The sequence below is a fragment of the Armigeres subalbatus genome, chromosome 2 (assembly GCF_024139115.2).
Source record: "Armigeres subalbatus isolate Guangzhou_Male chromosome 2, GZ_Asu_2, whole genome shotgun sequence".
Taxonomy (NCBI): Eukaryota; Metazoa; Arthropoda; class Insecta; order Diptera; family Culicidae; genus Armigeres; species Armigeres subalbatus.
The window spans coordinates 378,041,049-378,060,774 of record NC_085140.1 but is presented as its reverse complement, the minus strand read 5'-3'; the positions used below and the strand labels follow the sequence as shown (position 1 = coordinate 378,060,774).

The 19,726-nt window shown below is 38.6% G+C and overlaps 1 protein-coding gene across 1 annotated transcript; it reads right to left on the bottom strand.

The window, feature by feature from the left end:
• Positions 1 to 13,773: 13,773 nt before the first annotated feature.
• On the bottom strand, positions 13,774 to 18,998 carry LOC134216514 (transcription factor Adf-1-like). Its single transcript, XM_062695380.1, has 4 exons — positions 18,864 to 18,998; positions 14,955 to 15,090; positions 14,252 to 14,420; positions 13,774 to 14,125 (listed from the first exon to the last, which is right to left on the bottom strand). The coding sequence occupies exons 2-4, from the start codon at positions 15,025 to 15,027 to the stop codon at positions 13,774 to 13,776; spliced, it is 594 nt and encodes a 197-aa protein (XP_062551364.1). The 5' UTR covers positions 15,028 to 15,090; positions 18,864 to 18,998.
• Between the last annotated feature and the right edge of the window lie 728 nt (positions 18,999 to 19,726).

The window sequence follows — 19,726 nt, the reverse complement described above, 5'->3', positions numbered from 1 at the left end:
GTAATAGTTAGTGAGAAAGAGGTAGTGAGGTAGAAGTAGTGAGGTAGAGGTAGTGAGGTAGAGGTAGTGAGTTAGTGAGTATTGTGTGTAGGTGAGACAGAGCTCTGTTTGTCTTCGGCAAGAAGCGTGGATTTGTAGAAGGCATCCTCTCTTCCGTTCACCTCATACAACGCAAACACATAAAGAAGGCATTATCTCCTCTGTGTGCCTTGTACCTGGCAAACATGTTCATTTAAAAGGTCATCATCTCCTCTGTGTATCTTGTACAGGGAAGAAGGATTAATCTAAAGAAGGCGTTATCTCCTCTGATCGCCTTATACCGGGCAAGCGCATAAAGAAGGCATTATATCCTATGAGTGCCTGGTGCCGAGTAAACGTGTACATTTAAAGAAGGCATCATCTCCTCTGTTCGCCTTATATCGGGCAGACGCATTCATTCAAAGAAGACATCATCTCCTCAGTTTGCCTTATACCGGGCAAGTGCATTAATTTGAAGAAGGCATTATCTGCTCTGCAAACATGTCCTATTGAAAGAGACATTATCACCCCCTTACTATATTTCGTAGAATAGCAGTTTGCCTAGTAATAATGGGGTGGAATGACAATTTAAATTAGAGGAACTGCTCCTGGATTTCATCTCATGGCTCAAATGCTAATCCTATCAAAAATAAAGCAATGGTATTTGATTTATTTTTCGTTTTTGTAATTTTTTTCAGTCAGTGAGCACACATGTTGACAACAAGAAGTGACGAAATTGGTGTTTAGTGAGATGGAGATCGGAACAGTTCCCCTAATTAGATGAAAAATCCACATTGTTGGTTAAACAGTTGGTTAAATCTTCAATGCGGTTTTCAAAGTAACTCTTTTTATTCTTTGCAAAGATTTTCGTTTCGGTATTTGTAAGTGTGAAAAATGATACTGGAAAGCTACATATTCGAAATGTTTTAGGGTACTGGCCTTTAGGGGTAATGGATTTTGGGGTAGTTTTCCATTCAGGGTAACGGTTTTCAGGGTACTGTCCCATTCAGGGTAGTGGCCTTCAGGGTAATAGCATTCAGGGTAATGGCATTCGGGGTAGCCGTTCAGAAACCACGTGGTCATATATGGGGGAGGGGGTTTGGAAAATGACCACGATAAGCCACATGGGGAGGGGGTGTTGCTCTCGAACCACGTGGTTTTTTTACACGAAAAACTTTTGGTGAATAACAATAGCGGTGTAAACATACAAATCATTAAAATTTAATGATTTAATCATTAAACGCAAAGCACATCAACTCAGCGTTGAAAAGACGTAGGTGTGCATCGAGAAAAACAGGTAACGCAGCGTCGGTCGCAACGCCGATGCATATCTGCGTTATTTGACCATCTTAGCGTTAGATCATATTTCCATAAAAAAAATAAACGAAAAACAGGTTGCGATTCAGTCTCAATTTCCATAAAAAAAAATTCGCCAGAGATGGTTTTTGGCATCACGCCGCCGACCCTTTTGCATCAGCGGACTGCAGCTACAATTTTGAAAAATGTTCATGTTTTTACGATAATCCAAGAAAAAAATCTTAAGAAAAAAACTTCAAAAGAATTGCTTGTGGATATTCAGGAAAAATCCAGTAAAGAAATTTCCTGTAAAAACTTTGACATTACTTCATACAATCCTGATAAAGTGCTGGCATTCAGAATGAACAATTCTCTCTGAAAAATTTGATTCGAAATTTTGCTACAAATTAATAATAAAAAAATCAAAACATCTCCAGTGTAAGTTCCGAAAATTTTTCCCTAAAACTCCGATAAAAATTCCATGTGAATTCTGTCTGAAAATTCAAAACAGTCCCGTGGGAAATACAAATAGTTTTTGGTGGAAAAACATGTTCGTATTTTCATATTTTTTTAACATTCTAATGAATTTCTTCGACAAGTTCTTCCGAATCTTCACCAGAAATTCTTCTTCATTTCCAAAAGAAGTTATTCGAACATTTTAAGGAGTGCACTTCAAAATGTTCAGCCTCCAGTTAGCCTTGCGAGCAAAGGCGTAGGATTGCCAATCTGGGTGTTTTCGGGTGGGAAACATTCTCGACACCCTAGGTATAGTGTATCCATCGTATGTACTTGCTACACAAGATATATAATCGTGCAACGGCTGACATATTAAAGCATTCAATTTATAACTGAGGAAATGCTAATAGAATATACTAAGTTGAAAAGTAGACCAACTTCCAGTTGGAATGTGGAGCCACTTCTATGGAAGAAAACTTCTACATTTTTCAAGAAAATTCTTCTGAATTTCCAAGAGATATTAAACAGCCAATGCCACATGAAACACTTTGATATTTCCGTTGATTTTTTGTTTTTGGACATTTTCTTATTTTTTTTTCAAATTTTCCGGTATACTTTTTTATGCTCTTTGTGAATTCTATCACATTTTTTTTAAATTTTCCAAGTATTTTTTTTTTCGAGGCATTATTTGAAATTTCTACAGAAGAGTCAATGGATTATATACAAAAGAATCTTTGGCTTTTCAAAAACATAAATCTTGCGCATGATTTTGAAATTTTTTTGGAGATTCTATAGAAAAAGTAAGCTGGATTTTTTTCTAATTTATACTGGAAATTCTTCGAATTTGATGTTTATTGGAATTTTCATCTTAAATATGTATTTCGGATCCTTCTACGGATTCTTCTAGTTCTTTAAAATTTCTATCGACATTTTTCGGAACTCTTCCACTGAATTTCAGAAAAAATGTTGTTGAAATTCTAAAGATTTTTCCGTGGAGACTCCGAAGAGCTTCTCGTTAATATTCCGAAGGGTTTCCCTTGCAACTTCAGAATAATTATTATTGAAAATTCAGAAGATATTGGAATTTAAAATTAATTCAAGCAATAATTTAGGCTTAAGAAGCCTAGTTTTTTATGATATTGAACAATTGGGATAACTGATCGAAATATTTAATAATGCACCTAAATTTTCTAAATGCACAAAATTCTAGTAGTGCGTATGAAAAAGGTTATGACATAGAGAAGCTTGCATTTAAAACATCAATATGAAATTCTAAATAAAATGCTTTTTAAATTCATAAAAGGGTCTTAGAACTAAGGAGATTCCTGCGATATGAAAAAAGTGGCAATGTTCCAGAAAAAAAAACACTCTAATTCCTAAAACAATCTAGGTTGAGGTCAATCCTGACGGAATCCTAGATCAAAAGTGCTCGCGTTTTCAGGGGCACACCACTGATTCAGAGGCGGCACAACTGTCATTTTTGTTGATTTAGCTTTGCTGCGTCGCAGCATGCGTGAAATAATAAAATGACAGTTGTGCGTTGCTTCCGTATCGAGTAGTGTGCCCCTGAAAACGCGAGAGCACTTTAATCTTGGATTCCATCAGGAGTGACCTTAAAAAATAGTGTTATATTAACGATTGCAATTGAATTCCAAAACAAATCTCAACCCTTTCAGGACGGATGGGTCATATATGCCCAGCGTTTAAGATTGTCTATAAAATCCCAAAAGAGAGCTAGGCCACCATTTTCTTCAGCAAAGTTGTTCATCTAGATATTGGCTTTACAGAAAAAATATGGGAGCTCAAATTTGACTGACCCTCAGATATTTGAAACCTTGGGAAGATTTCGATTCTAAGAGCATTCAAATGAAATTGAAATGTTTGAATCATTCTGAGCACTGAGATAAGATGGGTCATCCTGAACGTTAAGCCAGTGATTAATATTCAGGCATACGAGATGCTCAAGGTACTCCAAAATGTTCTCAAGTTCAGCCCACGATATCTACCAGATCAATCAAGACATTTGCAATGTCCTCATCATCGGTATATACCCAATCCGATGCAATAAGCATATGATCCTAGTTTCCATTAACATGAGATCCAAGAGACAAGGTACCCTAAATTATCTTGAGTCAACATCAAGTTGCACAATGACAATGAGGTTTGTTCGCAAACTTTTTTGTAGGGCCTTATAAGCACTGGGTTTATTCCTCTATGAGTCGCTTATGAAAGGACCATTTACTGAAGCATATTCGAGATGTGGAATAGAAGTTCCTTGGAAATTTATTCGAAAGAACTATCAGAGTGACCGATAAAATATTTTTAGTATGTCATCATTGGCTTCCACGAGTCGATATCAAAATAAAATTTCAATGAAGAATTAGAAATTTTGAGAGATGAGCCAGCTCTGGACTGAAAATCTTTTTAATCAAGAAAAAAATAGAAATTTTCCATTATAAAATAGGAAATTGCCAATATGAAATCAGGATATGAGTATTAAATACATATAAAATTCCATAAATAGTTGAAAAATTTCCACAAAACAATAATAAATTAGCACTTGTAAAAGCAAAAATTGCAATTATGAAATCAGAATTTTCTATACAGAAATCAAAATGTTCCACGAAAAAAATAGAAAATTTTCATGAATAAATCAATATTAGCAATAAATAATTACAAAAATTTTCACAAAATGATAATTTTTTTCGACAAAATTTTAGAAAAACCTATTAATATTGGAAGGTAAACTAATTTGATGATTCTGAAAACAATACTGGAATTTCTACAGGAATGCTACTCAAAAGAAACAACAGTAAAAGGTTTTATTTGCATCTCTAAGATTACATATTAACTTTCCCCTGTCATAAGACGAGTTTATACAATCCCATTGAATTCCACCACTTAATTGTATCTTGACAGATACGTATTTCGACCTCAACAGTAAGGCCGTCTTCAGTGTCTCGTACTTGACTCGACTTCGAAGTCGACCTTACTGTTGAGGCCTTACTATTGAGGTCGAAATACGTATCTGTCAAGATACAATTAAGTGGTGGAATTCAATGGGATTGTATAAACTCGTCTTATGACAGGTGAAAACATTTCACTAAAAAACTCAAAATAATTTTCTTATCATAATAACTTTGTGATTCTCTGATAAACTTTTTGTTGTAAGAGTTCAGTTCAGATTCTTCGCTGAGGTTAATATATCTTAAGAATTTCCAGTACCTCCAGAGCTACGGAAGTTCCCAAATACTCTTAGGAATCTATAGGGATATTCAGTGATGAACTTCATAATTACCTATTTTAAAAAAAATCACCAACAAAAAAAAAAATATGGGGATATTTTGTATAATTTCTAAACCATTACAAATTACATTGCGAGTTATAGATATCCTAATACCTGATACACATTACAACATGATAACAATATCATCAAAATGTTCGAATTCATAAAACTTTATAATTTCCATGCTGGGTTTAGTTTGATTTTGAATCAGTTGAAATTGTCTATCTTCAAAATTGATCGGATTAACCATATGTTTTAGTTAATAGAGTTTTTTTTGTACTTGAAAAAAACCACGTGGTCAAAGGGGGGGAGGGGGGTCTGCCAAATGACCACGATAGACCACATGGGGGGAGGGGGGGTTCAAAATCTTCAAAAATATGACCACGTGGTTTCTGGATGGCCCCTACTGGCATTCGGAGTACTGGGGTGGAGGCTTCTCTACTTCTTTAGCCAGGATTAGATCTACCCGGAAGAAGGCTGTAGACCCTAAAAACGGTTGGTTCTGGTACATATGGTTTCCAAAGGTGACTCGGAGTGGCTCTACGCACCGTGCTATTTTTCCCATCTTTCGTCGCATTCTAACGGAGAAGGGCCGTTTGGCCGAATACCGTTCGGCCGAATGCCATTTGGCCGAAGGGCACTAGGCTGAAAGTTGTTTAGCTGAATAGACCATTAGACTGTAAGTCATTTGGCCGAAAAGGTCATTTGGCCGAACATGCTTTTCAGTTGAATTGGTCATTTGGCCGAATAGGTCATTTGGTCGGTTAAGTCATTTGGCCGAATAGATTATTTTTACCGAATTGGTAATTTGCCCAAATAGTTCGTTCGGCCGAATAGATCGTTCGACCGAATGTGTCATTTGACGTCTCGCATCTCACTTCTCACTGTGAAAACTGAGAAATAAGAAGTTAGAAGAGGCGTCTGTTCTCATTTTACGCAGTGAGAAGTGATAAGTGAGAAATGAAAAGTGATAAGTGAGAAGTGAAACGTCTCACTTATTACTTACCACCTCGTAATTTTCGAGATGTGAATTTCGGTTTTCAGTTGTTTGATGTAACTGTAAATGTACTAGCTTGCATGTTACGAGTAAGCACGCGACGTGATTTTCTTTTAAAGTCATATGTTTTGTACAAAGGACTAGCATCGATGATTGATGATTGTTTGTATTTTCAGTATTACGTTAAAGAGCGTAAATCTAATGGTTTGATAAAGTATTCCGAGATGCCAATCATAAATGTTTTAAATAAAGTACGTAGAGAAAGATCTTTTTTTGACTATCAAACATTCAAAATGGTTTATCCACGCATAATTCAGGTCATTATAGCCGCCAAAGCTTAGGTAAAGTTTGTGTGAGTGTGCATTGTTTTTCGACACACCATCCAGTCAGGAAGGGGAATGTGTTAAAGTTTTGTTCCAATCCAACTATCATTAAACCGGCTACACAGTCTCTAAAGATTGTTATAATTGTTCCATGAGAACTTTGCTGATGGCTTCCGAAAATTCGAAGTAGACAATGTTGGAGATTAAACTTTGATTTGAATAAATTTAAGCCAAACAAAAATAAAACAGACGTTGGGCCAGAGGTCCATGCACGGCTGCAATTTCATTCTTACTTTAATCACACTCCCAGTGGACACAACTCCATTCGAGTGGACGCAGTTTTTCAGTGGAAACGTTTTCATCTTTTTATATGTTGTACCAATTTGGAACGCTAAGTGTACGTGAAAACAATTTGTTCTCGCCACAAACGAGCTTTTCAAATGAGTCCAGAAATCCCGCGGTGTTATATGACACTGTTTGAATTGTCAACACATTAATATAAAATTAAGAAGTTGCATTTGACGGGAATATAGACTAATGTGAATAATAAGAGCTGAAATATTAGTTTCATGTCTGCCTTTTTTTTTATGAAGTTTTGATACATTTTATGCACGAGAAAGGAACCAACACAGCTGGATGAATTATTCGTTTTTTTTAACAGTATTTTTCCATTGATAGTAGCAGCTGCTGGAGAATCCGATTTGCAATTTCCATCAAAATTATTCGTGTGATGGGTTGATGGTGAACGAGTCGCCACACAGTTTTTTTTTATTTGCAAATATTGGCAAACGGAGAAATAAAACGATGGAAAAGGGATTTCATGGTCAAGTGCTTGAAAATTAAATCGATTCGAATATTCAAAAGTGTTCTATTCAACTTCAACACTTTGAGAATATTTTTTTTCACATAATAAACGAAACTTTTAATTGACTATTTATTATCTAAGTCTAACTATATAGAGCCTATATTCAGACTCTGATTTCTTAAAATTTAAGAAGCGTCACCTCTGGCTTCACTCTACGGCGAACTTCAGTTACCATCCTGGATGGTGGCACTGTTTTCCGCTACTCCTTGTGGTCAGCAACCTGCACGATCCTCTTCTGGCGGGTTTCAAGCAGCTTTCCTATTCGGAGGTATTAACCTCGTCTAAGTTTCTTCGGGTCCGCCACTTGAACTTAGCTTCAGAATTGCACCGCTAAAGGCCATGCGCTTTCGAAGTTTCGCAGTCTGGTTCTCTGTCAGTCGCTTTTCTTCAGTACTGAGACGAATCTTCAATTCGGCCTCCTCACTGGCCTTCGCCGCCTGGCTAATAGCCAACTTCTCTTCCTCAGTAAGGAGTCGAATCTTCCTGAATTTATCCATTACTAGTTGACCCGGCAGACGTTGTCCTGCAAAGTAGGCGAGAATGTGCGTTCCGAACTGCCCATGCAAAGTTCGCAAAGGAATCACAATTTTAGTTTTTCACGATTTGCTCAACTTTACTCGTTATTTTCGCATTAGGAAATATCATATAAACCCGTCGGAAACTATAACGAATGTTTCTGCTGAAGAAATGAAAAAAATCCATCCAGCCGTTTTCGAGTTTTGCGGATACGAACACAGACCATTTCATTTCATGACCGCTTTGAGCGGCACACGGAATATGCATCTTTTTGTAGGGGTTTGACAGAATCCACTGCCAAGCCCCACCACCTCCTAGGCAGGCCCCCTAACTCATAGTTGCCGTGGGGAGGAGTCGAACAGGAGTATGAACATAGTCCATACTGCCCTAATTTAGTGTATTTATTGGAGTGTACTTAGGTTCAAGTATCGACCAAGATTTTTGTGGAACATTTTTTTTATAGAACGAGCATTTTAACAAATTCTTAACTTCTGATTCGTGTAGGCCGGCCTATCGTACATTTAAACTATTTATGGGTTGCGGGTAATTATCTTTTAGGGAATGATGGAAATTTTAGCGAATTCGTAATAATTTTGAGTAGAATTGCTCTTCATTAAATATTCAAGAAATCATTGTCACATTACTGCTTCTTCTTCTATTGCTCTACATTCCAACTGGAACTTGGCCGGCTTTTCAACTTAGTATTCTATTAGCATTTCCTTAGTTATTAATTGAAAGCTTTTCTATGCCCGCCATTGCATAAGTATGTTTCTTGTGTGGCAAGTACCACAATGTTTCCAACCTGAAAACACCCTAGACCGGACCGAGAATCGAACTCGCTATCTCCGGATGGCAACCCTCCGCCGTTGCTCGCAAGACTAACTGGAGATCCACATTTATTTGACCAGAGCCTGAAATATTCATCTTCATGAAGCAACTTCAGTCCGAATTTTGACAAACATCGCATGATTATTCAAAACATAGAATGACATAGTCAGACGACTGCTCCACCAACTCATTCATTCGACTGTCACTGAGTGTGTTTACTATGTGCAAAAAAAACATTAGCATTGTTCATGTTGATGTTGACCGTTGAAAGTGCCTCGCGGATGAAAATCGGATTCAGTCCTGTGTGACAAATCACTTTACTTATTTGAAACGTGTTTAGATTTCAGATAATTTATCAATTTGTAAAATGTGCATAAATATTCAATGACTAGTATTCCACTGAATATTGACTGTCCAGAGCCGATTATGAATGTGTCTGGAAGTGAACTGACAATTGAAGAAAGGTGGACTTCACCAAAAACATTCGATTATTTTACACTCTGTATTTGACAATATTCTGTGGCCTGCCACTAGATCAGACAAAAGGAAAACAGACCTACTTCTAATTTAGTCGTAAATTGCAAACGCTTTTCAGCAACTAATAAAATTTATAGGATTGGGACAACACGCGAATACCATGAGCAGTGATTTTGACTTGGTCATTCGTCGTGAAGTACCTTGGGAAACCATTTCTATGAACAAATTTCATTTAGCTTTGGCCTGAATTAGTACCCGTCGGATGCTGCATATTGCGACAGAAATAAGCAATAATTTTGCTCTGTCGTTAGATGTGTAGTGCAGCTCTATCGGAACAAATCGGCATACATACATGCAGGAATGCAAACACATATTAGTCAACCCTCAAACAGGTTTAGTTTTGCCTGAATGTAGCGATATTGAGCAAATATTAATTGTTCTCCTGGTGCAAATATTCTGACATAAAGGTGGTAATGTGAACGTACATTTGTTTCCAAGCAACATTTTACTGTGTGACGGTGAACACAAACTTTGTTTTTATACCTCCCTCAATGCTGGTAAATGCTTCAATTGAAGATTGTTTTTTTTTGACTAAAAAGCGTCTTTGCGAAACATTTACAAATTTGAGAAAAGACATGCGTTTTCTATTCATTTAGAAAATGCCTTTTCAATGAGAATGATTATATCTTCCATGGGGCCCTCCTTAAGGCCGGAGCACAATGGATACGTTGCGTTTGCGTTGTAGTTTGCGTTTTGTAATCCGTTTGATACGTTTTGTACTAAAGTGCAAAACGTACGCAAAACGGAAAAGCAACCCACAATGCATACGGTTTGTGACAGCTGTAAAGTAAACTATTTTTTGTCGTTTTCGGATCTCAAAAAAGTTATTCCGAAATGGATGTTTCTTTGGCGCTTGAGATTTCGGGATTATATCTTGCATATAGGCAATTTAAAAGCAGAAGCCAGAAGCAAATTGTGGACAGAAGGTGGTGGGTGCATCCACTCCTCCAAAACCGGGCTGATTCAGGTTTCTTCGCCACAAATTACCGAACGATGTTGCAGAACCCCGAAAAGTTTTTCCGAGCTACAAGAATGACCCCTGAAGCTTTCAAGTCGCTACTGGAAATGGTGGAGCATAAGCTTGAAAAGCATTCGTTAAGAACTCCTCTTAGTCCTGAGTTTCGGCTTTTCCATACATTGATGTACGTATTTTCCTCCGTTCTTATTATCTAGCACCCACCTTTTGTATTGTTGCATACATTCACGGTCTATTCCTAGCAGATATCTCGCCCATGGCCCAGATATTCCATTTCTGTCGTGGAGTTTCAAGGTCGGAGAAAGCACTTCTAGGCTCATTAACCATGAGGTTTGCGAAACACTGTGGACAGAACTGAAAGGATTGTTCTTGCCAGAGTTGACAGATTACTGGATGCGGAACGCTGAAGAATTCTTTAAGCTGTGGAATTTACCCAACTGCTGCGGAGCTGTGGACGGAAAACACGTTAGAATTGAATGTCCTCCGAACTCCGGTTCGCTGTTTTTTAATTACAAAGGAGAGCACAGCATCAACTTGATGGCGCTTTGTAATGCAAATTACAAATTTTATGCGGTGGATGTTGGAGCTTTCGGGGGCAACAGCGACGGTGTAGTTTTTGCTTGTACGGAGTTCGGTAGACGTTTGCTGAACGGCAGTTTAAATTTGCCACCTGCGGCATATTTGCCAAATTCAACAGTAAAAATCCCTCACTACGTGGTAGGGGACTCTGCATTTCCACTTAAACCCAATTTGATGAGGCCATTCCCTGGGAAGCTTCTTCCACCGATACGAGACAACTTTAACATGCGGCTTTCAAGTGCTCGACGTACCATCGGAAATTCATTTGGCATTTTGGTTGCTCGGTGGAGAATTTCAAAAACAACTTTGGTGATGCTACCGAACCATGCTGAGAAGATAGTATTAGCGGTTGTTTTGCATAACTACCTAAAAACAGTTGATAACGATACATACTGCTCTCAAGTATCAAGACTTCGCAGATACCTTCAATAGAGATGGCGGAGTTATCAGGCTAGGCGATTGGAGAAGAGAAAGCGAACCACTTGAAGGATTTTCAAGATTGTTCAGGGCTAATAACAGTTCCCAGAATGCTTTTGAAGTACGAAACCTGTTGAGTGAATATGTTTTCACCCATGGAATACATAACTAGATGTGTACGAGCGCGCGCGTTTGTGTGTGTGTGTGTGTGTGTGTGTGTGTGTGTGTGTGTGTGTGTGTGTGTGTTTGGTGTTTTAACAGATAAATAAATTATATTATTATATAATTGAAAAAGATTGTGTTATCAATTGAAAGTTTTTCTATGCCCGACATTGCATGAATATGTATCTTGTGTGAGAAATACAATGAATTTCTGGAAGATATTGCTGAAGTAATTCCAGCAGGAATTTATTGATACCTGAATTTATTGATACCTGATACCTGAAGGGATTCTAGGAAAAAGTTCTAATAGAAATTTCAAAAGAAGTTCCAGCGGAATTCAACGAGAATTTTTTTTTAAAATTCTGGAGGTATTTTGAGAGGAACTCCAGAAAAAAACTCTAAATAGAATTTAAAGAACTTTCAGGAAAAACTTCTGAATTAATTTCAGGAGAAAATTCCGGAGGAATTCCAAAAAGGATCTTTGTTTTAGTTCGTGGAAAAACTCTTGAAGGAGTTCTAGAAGAAACTAGTATACAAAATCCAAGACGAACTTCTAGAGGAATTTCAGAAAGAACTTATGTAGGAAATCTAGGAAATATTAGAGGAATTCCGGAAGAAACATCTGGAGGTATTCTCGGGGGACCATCTGAAGGAATTCCAGGAGGAACTTCAAAAAATAACTGCTGTGTGTATTCCTAAAGAACAATTAACAATTAAATGTAAAGAACAACAAAGTTATGGAATGAGTTTCTCCAAAAATTAATCCTGGAGTTTTTCATTATCATTCGATACGGTGTGCAGACTATCCGGACCGATGACCGGTCTATACATTTCCTCCCTTCCTACCTGTGCGTTCATGTCACCGATGACGATTTTGACGTCCCGCAGTGGGCATCCAACGTATGTCTGCTCCAGCTGTCCGTAGAACGCTTCTTTTTCGTCGTCGGGTCTCCCTTCGTGTGGGCAGTGCACGTTGATGATGCTATAGTTGAAGAAACGGCCTTTAATCCTCAGCTTGCACATCTTTGCGTTGATTGGCTGCCACCCAATCACACCATGGCGCATCTTACCCAGCACTATGAAGCCGGTTCCCAGCTCGTTGGTGGTGCCACAGCTTTGGTAGAAGGTAGCCGCTCGATGCTCGCTTTTCCAAACTTTCTGTCCTGTCCAGCAAATCACCTGCAGCACCACGACGTCGAAGTTGCGGGGATGTAATTCATCGTAGATCATCCTGTCGCAACCTGCGAAACCTAGCGACTTGCAGTTCCATGTTCCAAGCTTCCAATCGTGATCCTTTATTCGTCGTCGGTCTTTTATTCGTCTTAGGTCTATTTTATCGAGTCGCATTATCTCTTATATTGTTCGTAATTATTGGTTTTCCAGGCTGCTTATTGGGCCTGCGCAAACCTCCTGTCTCGTCGGAGGGCCGTCGTGTCAGGGCTGTTTAGCGTCCCAGCTAACACCAGGACTTGGGCTTGTGCGCTTTGAGCGGCACACGGTCGCTTTGGTTGACTATATATCTTCAATTTACCCAAATTTTAGGACTCGGTTCAGTAAATCCTGAATTCCAGTAATCAGGTAATCCGAATCGGTTCTATGAAGCATGTATCGAATAGCGGGTAAGTTCCTGAATCCGTAGCAATCAAAATCAAAATCGGAGAAAAACTGACAATGTTATGATCATTGTTTCAATGCTCTTAAACTGTGTCAACACTATCAAACTCAATGTAAGATATATCATGTAAAAATATTAAAGAATTTATTTTATTTTTTATCTATTCTTTGTCAAAGTTGCCTATAACTTTAAACTTTTCTAATATCGCATCAAGGTCACACATCCGAGGGGAGGGAAATTGTCTCCACGGACATAATTAAGCAGATATCGAAAAAAAACAACATCGCATGGTATGAAGAAATTTTTTTGTTTTAATCTGAGTGATAAAGTGATGGTTGGTGATGGCTCCCAGAATTTTGACTTGATGAGTGCTTCATAAGAAATACTATCTCCGCGACCATTAAATGCCTTAATCACTTCTGAGGACGGACTTGTATGTCTCATGTATGTTCTCAGTGCTTCAATATTCCGAAAAATCCATTGAGATTTAAAAATTGATTTGGGATTTTCTCTGAGGCTTTTGCGATAAGATAATAATGCTTCATTGATGGCAAACATGCTTGTTACTATAAAAAACAAATACCGTGACCTGCCCTAATTCCGCGCATCGCCTAATACCGTGATTTTCATAAAAAAAATCAGAACTTGGCTATCATGGACATCAGATTATTTGGTGAAATTTTCAAACATAATATGTTTGAACATTTCACTAAATAATACGATGTCCATGATAACCAGGATCTGATTTTTGATGAAAATCACGGTAATAAGGCGATACGCGGAATAAGGACAGGTCACTACTCACAGAATAAGAAAAATTTTAATTTCAAAATGTTTGTAATGTTTTTTGTCAATTTCGAAACTAAATCCATTTGAAAACAAAAACATATTCAATGCTGATTTCAGTCCTTTTCCGTTACTTCAGCTCGATACTCCTCAGTAGCAGAGTAAATGACATTTAATATTTGCGCTTCCACTCTGTTTGCAATTTCTGTTGAAAAGTATGACAACTTGTGTGCTACAAGTTGACCGAATGCTGTGTGCTTTCCATCGGCATTCGCAATATATCTGTCTAATAATGAAGACATTTTATGGTCAATTTCGTCTGCTTTACGCTTCCTCGTGGATGAAGGTGTTTGCAAAGGAGCTTCTGTAGTCTGTTGCTGTTCCTCCAAATGTTCTTCGACCATTTCATGAAAATCAGTATGCTGACTTGAGCTTGCGGCATTAGTATCAACATAATTAGACGTTGTTCTGGAATGCAAAGAAGTTGCTGTTACAAAATCTCCAATGCACACATACACACACATACACACACACGCACACACATCTTTCTTTTACATGTCAGTGTCACCATATGAACAAAATAAGAGAACTTACTTCCTAGGGCAAACATGATCTTTTAGAAAAGACATATGTTCCATAAGTTCCCACTGTTCTACATCCTCGTCAATGGCTTCTGCTCCTGATCTATGATGTAGGTCCGCTATTTTCATCTCTTTCACGTAACGATCCCTCAAGGATCTCCATCGCGTAGTTATTGATTTTACTGAAATCAAAACAGTAATATTTTAATAAGTCACACGTGCTGTTGAAAATAAATGTACTGTCAAAGGATTTTATTTGTATTATTATAAATTTTGTATCTAAACATTGGAACAGAATCGCGAATAATTACGCGGAAATGCAGCATGCAATATATATGCATCGAACACGGATATCTGAATCTACCCAGTGACTAAGTAGTTTTTCTTGTCGATCGTTTGTCACGTGGAAATTGTATCCAGTGTGAAAAAAGAATCGTGGTTCCTTAAAAATGGGTGAGCATGCTTTTAATCTAACACTGGATAGGAAATCCATCGGACAAAAAAAAGAAGGAATGCAGAGCTACTCAGTCTATGCACTGGGTAGATTCAGATTTCCGTAAAGACAATACTACACAAAGGACCAAGACCAAAAGATAGAAGCATTATTTTGCCGTAACTCTTGTGCTTACTCAAGAATTTTCTATGCAGCTATTTGGAAATGATCATAAAGTTGCATTTGAGGTCTCAGAGGGGTGTGCCGAAGTGCAATAACTTACCATCCATATTGAGTGTAGATGCAAGTTGATCCCACAACTTATTTCTTATGTTGTTATTTTTATATGCTCTCATACTTTTATCGTAGAGAACTTTGTGTTCTTTGACAAATGCTACAATACGTTCGTTATTATTGTCCTGAAAAATACAAAAATTGATATGAGTATTTTTTTTTTAAGAATATTTCACTTACTTTATTTTGTGTAGGGTTTTCCATATTGTTTTTATAATATGATTCTACACAGGGTACTTAAAGTGTGTGTTCAAATAATTTCAAATTGATTTTGCCTCTCTCAATGCCTCAAACGAAACACAATCTTAATACTAGCGAACTGTATCCAGGTTTTGAAGAAGTGTTTGTTGATCCAAATGACATGTACTGAATAATTTGTAGCACCGCACACTAGATCAATCTTCAAGAGATTGTTTTGTTAACAGCTGACCCGTCTCTCTCTCTCTCTCTCTCTCTCTCTCTCTCTCTCTCTCTCTCTCTCTCTCTCTCTCTCTCTCTCTCTCTCTCTCTCTCGCTCTTTCTTTTTCTCTCTCGCTCTCTTTCTCTTTTTTTCTCGCTCTCTTTATCTTTTTCTTTCTCTCTCGCTCTCTTTTTCTTTCTCTCTCGCTCTCTTTCTATTTCTCTCTCGCTCTTTTTCTCTTTCTCTCTCGCTCTCTTTCTCTTTCTTTTTTTTCTCTCTCTCCCTTTATCTTTTTCTTTCTCTCTCGCTCTCTTTTTCTTTCTCTCTCGCTCTCTTTTTCTTTCTCTCTCGCTCTCTTTTTCTTTCTCTCTCGCTCTCTTTCTATTTCTCTCTCGCTCTTTTTCTCTTTCTCTCTCGCTCTCTTTCTCCTTCTTTTTTTCTCTCGCTCCCTTTATCTTTTTCTTTCTCTCTCGCTCTCTTTCTCTTTCTCTCTCTCGCTCTCTTTCTCTTTCTCTCCCTCTCTTTCTCTTTCTCTTTGTGTTTCTTGCTCTCTTTCTCTTTCTCTCTCGCTCTTTTTTTTTCTCTCACGCTCTCTTTCTCTTTCTCTCTCTCTCGCTCTCTTTCTCTTTCTCTCCCTCTCTTTCTCTTTCTTTCTTGCTCTCTTTCTCTTTCTCTCTCGCTCTTTTTTTTTCTCTCACGCTCTCTTTCTCTTTCTCTCTCGCTCTCTTTCTCTTTCTTTTTCTCTCTCGCTCTCTTTATCTTTTTCTTTCTCTCTCGCTCTCTTTTTCTTTCTCTCTCGCTCTCTTTTTCTTTCTCTCTCGCTCTCTTTCTATTTCTCTCTCGCTCTCTTTCTCTTTCTCTCTCGCTCCCTTTATCTTTTTCTTTCTCTCTCGCTCTCTTTCTCTTTCTCTCTCTCGCTCTCTTTCTCTTTCTCTCTCTCGCTCTCTTTCTCTTTCTCTCCCTCTCTTTCTCTTTCTTTCTTGCTCTCTTTCTCTTTCTCTCTCGCTCTTTCTTTTTCTCTCTCGCTCTCTTTCTCTTTCTTTTTCTTTCTCGCTCTCTTTATCTTTTTCTTTCTCTCTCGCTCTCTTTTTCTTTCTCTCTCGCTCTCTTTCTATTTCTCTCTCGCTCTCTTTCTCTTTCTCTCTCGCTCTTTTTCTCTTTCTATTTCTCTCTCGCTCTCTTTCTCTCTCGCTCTCTCGCTCTTTTTCTCTTTCTCTCCATATCTTTCTCTTTCTTTCTTGCTCTCTTTCTCTTTCTCTCTCGCTCTTTCTTTTTCTCTCTCGCTCTCTTTCTCTTTCTTTTTCTTTCTCGCTCTCTTTATCTTTTTCTTTCTCTCTTTCTCTTTCTCTCTCTCGCTCTTTTTCTCTCTCTCTCTCTCTCTCTCTCTTTCTCTCTCCCTCGCTCTCTTTCTCTTTCTCTCTCCCTCGCTCTCTTTCTCTTTCTCTCTCCCTCGCTCTCTTTCTCTTTCTCTCTCCCTCGCTCTCTTTCTCTTTCTCTCTCCCTCGCTCTCTTTCTCTTTCTCTCTCCCTCTTTTCTCTTTCTCTCTTCCGTATAAACCGATAGGGTTGAGGCGACGATGCATGTTTGATGTGATGTGCGTAGTTTGAGTTTCAGGGATATTCTCGAGTCCCTTCGAAACGCGCAGAGGGTTACGGCAAGGGGATGGTCTTTCGTATCTGCTATTCAACAACATTTTAGAGGGAGTAATACGAAGGTCAGGAATCGACACGAGTGGTACGATTTTCACGAAGTCCGTCCAGGTATTTGTTACGCCGGCAACATTGCTCATATGGCACGTAACTTTGAGAGGATGGAGGAAGCCTACATCTGACTGAAAAGCGAAGCTAAACGGATTGGATTAGTCATAAACATGTCGAAGACGAAAATTATGATAGGAAGAAACGATAGGTGAAATCGTGAAATTCGTGTACTTGGGCTCACTGGTGACCTGACGCATGGCAGGAAATCGTACGTACCTTGGACTCCGCAAAACGCTCCGATCTAATAGAGTTCGCCTCTGTACCAAACTATCTACAAAACGCTTATTAGACCGGTAGTTCTCTACGGACACGAGACCTGGACGATGCTCGTGGAGAACCAAGGCGCACTGGGAGTTTTCGAAAGTAAAGTGCTGCGTAGCATCTATGGTGGGGTGCAGATGGCGGACGGTACGTGGAGGAGGCGAATGAACCACGAATTGCATCAGCTGTTGGGAGAACCATCCATCGTTCACACCGCGAAAATCGGACGACTGCGGTTGGCCGGGCACGTAGCCAGAATGTCGAACAGTAATCCGGTGAAAATGGTTCTCGACAATGATCCGACGGGAATAATAAGGCGAGGTGCACAGCGAGCAAGGAGGATCGATCAGGTGGAGGACGATTTGCGAACCCTCCGCAGACTGCGTGGTTGGCGACATGCGGCCATGGACCGAGCTGAATGGAGAAGCCTTATGTGCAGCACAGGCCACTGGTAATAAATAAATAATCGTGAAAACCCACGTTAGATGTGTTTCGCCCTACCAATTTTCTGGGGGTTAACTTATGCTGGCTGTTTCCGCATATATACGATAGCGTCTGGATGATGGTGGCGGCGGTGGGTGGGGTTTGTCTGTTAGAATTTGTGCAACCAGGTTATCTGAATCGGCTCTATTTATTATGGTGGATTGAGGACGAAATTGTTAATCCATAGCAAACGGAATGGTTCAACTTGCTTTAAAACCGACGAACTTATGATCATTTCAACTCCGTGAGTCCCCTTGTCGGTACAATATTCAGAAGCCTCTCGTTACCTGGTTACTCTATCGGTAACACAAGAGTTAAAAACCCATATTTCATATCTTACCTTAAATCAATAGTAAACTGATTTAAACTAATAAAATGTTTATTCATCCTACGCGAATCAAAATATCAAACGGTTCAGTCGAAGTAAATTTCGATCGGGTCACGAGACAACAACCGTGAAAAAACTTCCTGTTTGCTATTAATTAGTATTAATTTTGTCATGTTTTATATAATCATAAATGTAACAACATATAATGTGGTTTATACCAAACCAATTACGTTGAACACATACATCTGTGCCCTTTTAAAAAAGGAGACAATAATGTCATCCCTTTTGTGGCTCTATTCAAATATTATGCTTTGGAGCACTGTGCTATGCTTCCTACCTGATATGACACTCGAAGAGTTTAGTTAGTGCGATAACTCATCTGCTCACTTATCCATGTCCGATTTGCATCCAACAGGTTGTGGTCGACGGAACTTTTGGTTTCGGTTTTCAAATCAATCGGTCAATGCATTCTTCTGCCATCTCTGGTATTTGGTTCGACAGTGACTGCCAGCAAGAATTTTTACAGGAACAAACCAGATTGTTTGATTGGACTATTTACAACTCCGAAAGCGGAATAGCGGCACGAAAATTATTCATCCTTCTTGTCAGTACTGAAGGTCCTACTGGATCCGATAATCATAAATACTGCTCAATAAACACGCTCACCTCTAGAAATCTATAAAAAGTTTACACTTTTAACTATACGAGCATTAATTACACGATTACACAATTACAAAATTTGAAATCTTATGGATTCAATAAATCAAAACATAATGAACTTTCCGCAAAGTCAAGCGCAAGATTAGATAAATGCCAAATCTTGCGGATGGGTTTGCGTTTAGTACACGTTAGTACCTAACCGTAAAGTCCATCCGGACGCAATGTGCGTTGGCCCATATAATCCAGTGCATTTAAAATAACTGTCAAAAAAACGGATTGCTAACCGGATCCATTGTGCGCCGGCCTTTAGCCGTGCGGTAAGACGCGCGGCTACAAAGCAAGACCATGCTGAGGGTGGCTGGGTTCGATTCCCTGTGCCGGTCTAGGCAATTTTCGGATTGGAAATTGTCTCAACTTCCCTGGGCATAAAAGTATCATCGTGTTAGCCTCATGATATACGAATGCAAAAATGGTAATCTGGCTTAGAAACCTCGCAGTTAATAACTGTGGAAGTGCTTAATGAACACTAAGCTGCGGGGCGGCTCTGTCCCAGTGTGGGAATGTAATGCCAATAAGAAAAAGAAGAAGAAGAAGAAGAATATCTTCCATCGCAATTTTGATACAGCGTGTTAACTACTCACTTATGTATGAAAGGTTTATTTATGTTACTTTTGCATTTTCTACCATAATTCTACTTTTTATTCTATCCAATTTTCGCAAAACAAAAATCAACTATATGCATCAAACGCACCTCAAGCAATCTTCCAAATTGTTTTCCTACCACACTGAACTGCTTATCTGAAACCTTAATCCATCAACAAATTAAAAGCTACAACTGTCTTCCACCACGCGCCGGGATGCTATTATTC

Bases quoted from the DNA above. Each gene is read 5' to 3' on its own strand.
- LOC134216514 (XM_062695380.1), bottom strand. From the start codon at position 15,027: ATGAGAGCATATAAAAATAACAACATAAGAAATAAGTTGTGGGATCAA. The intron at 14,421-14,954 runs GTAAGTTATTGC...TTTTGATTTCAG, and splicing joins ATCTACACTCAATATGGATG to TAAAATCAATAACTACGCGA. The intron at 14,126-14,251 runs GTAAGTTCTCTT...TTTGCATTCCAG, and splicing joins GATCATGTTTGCCCTAGGAA to AACAACGTCTAATTATGTTG.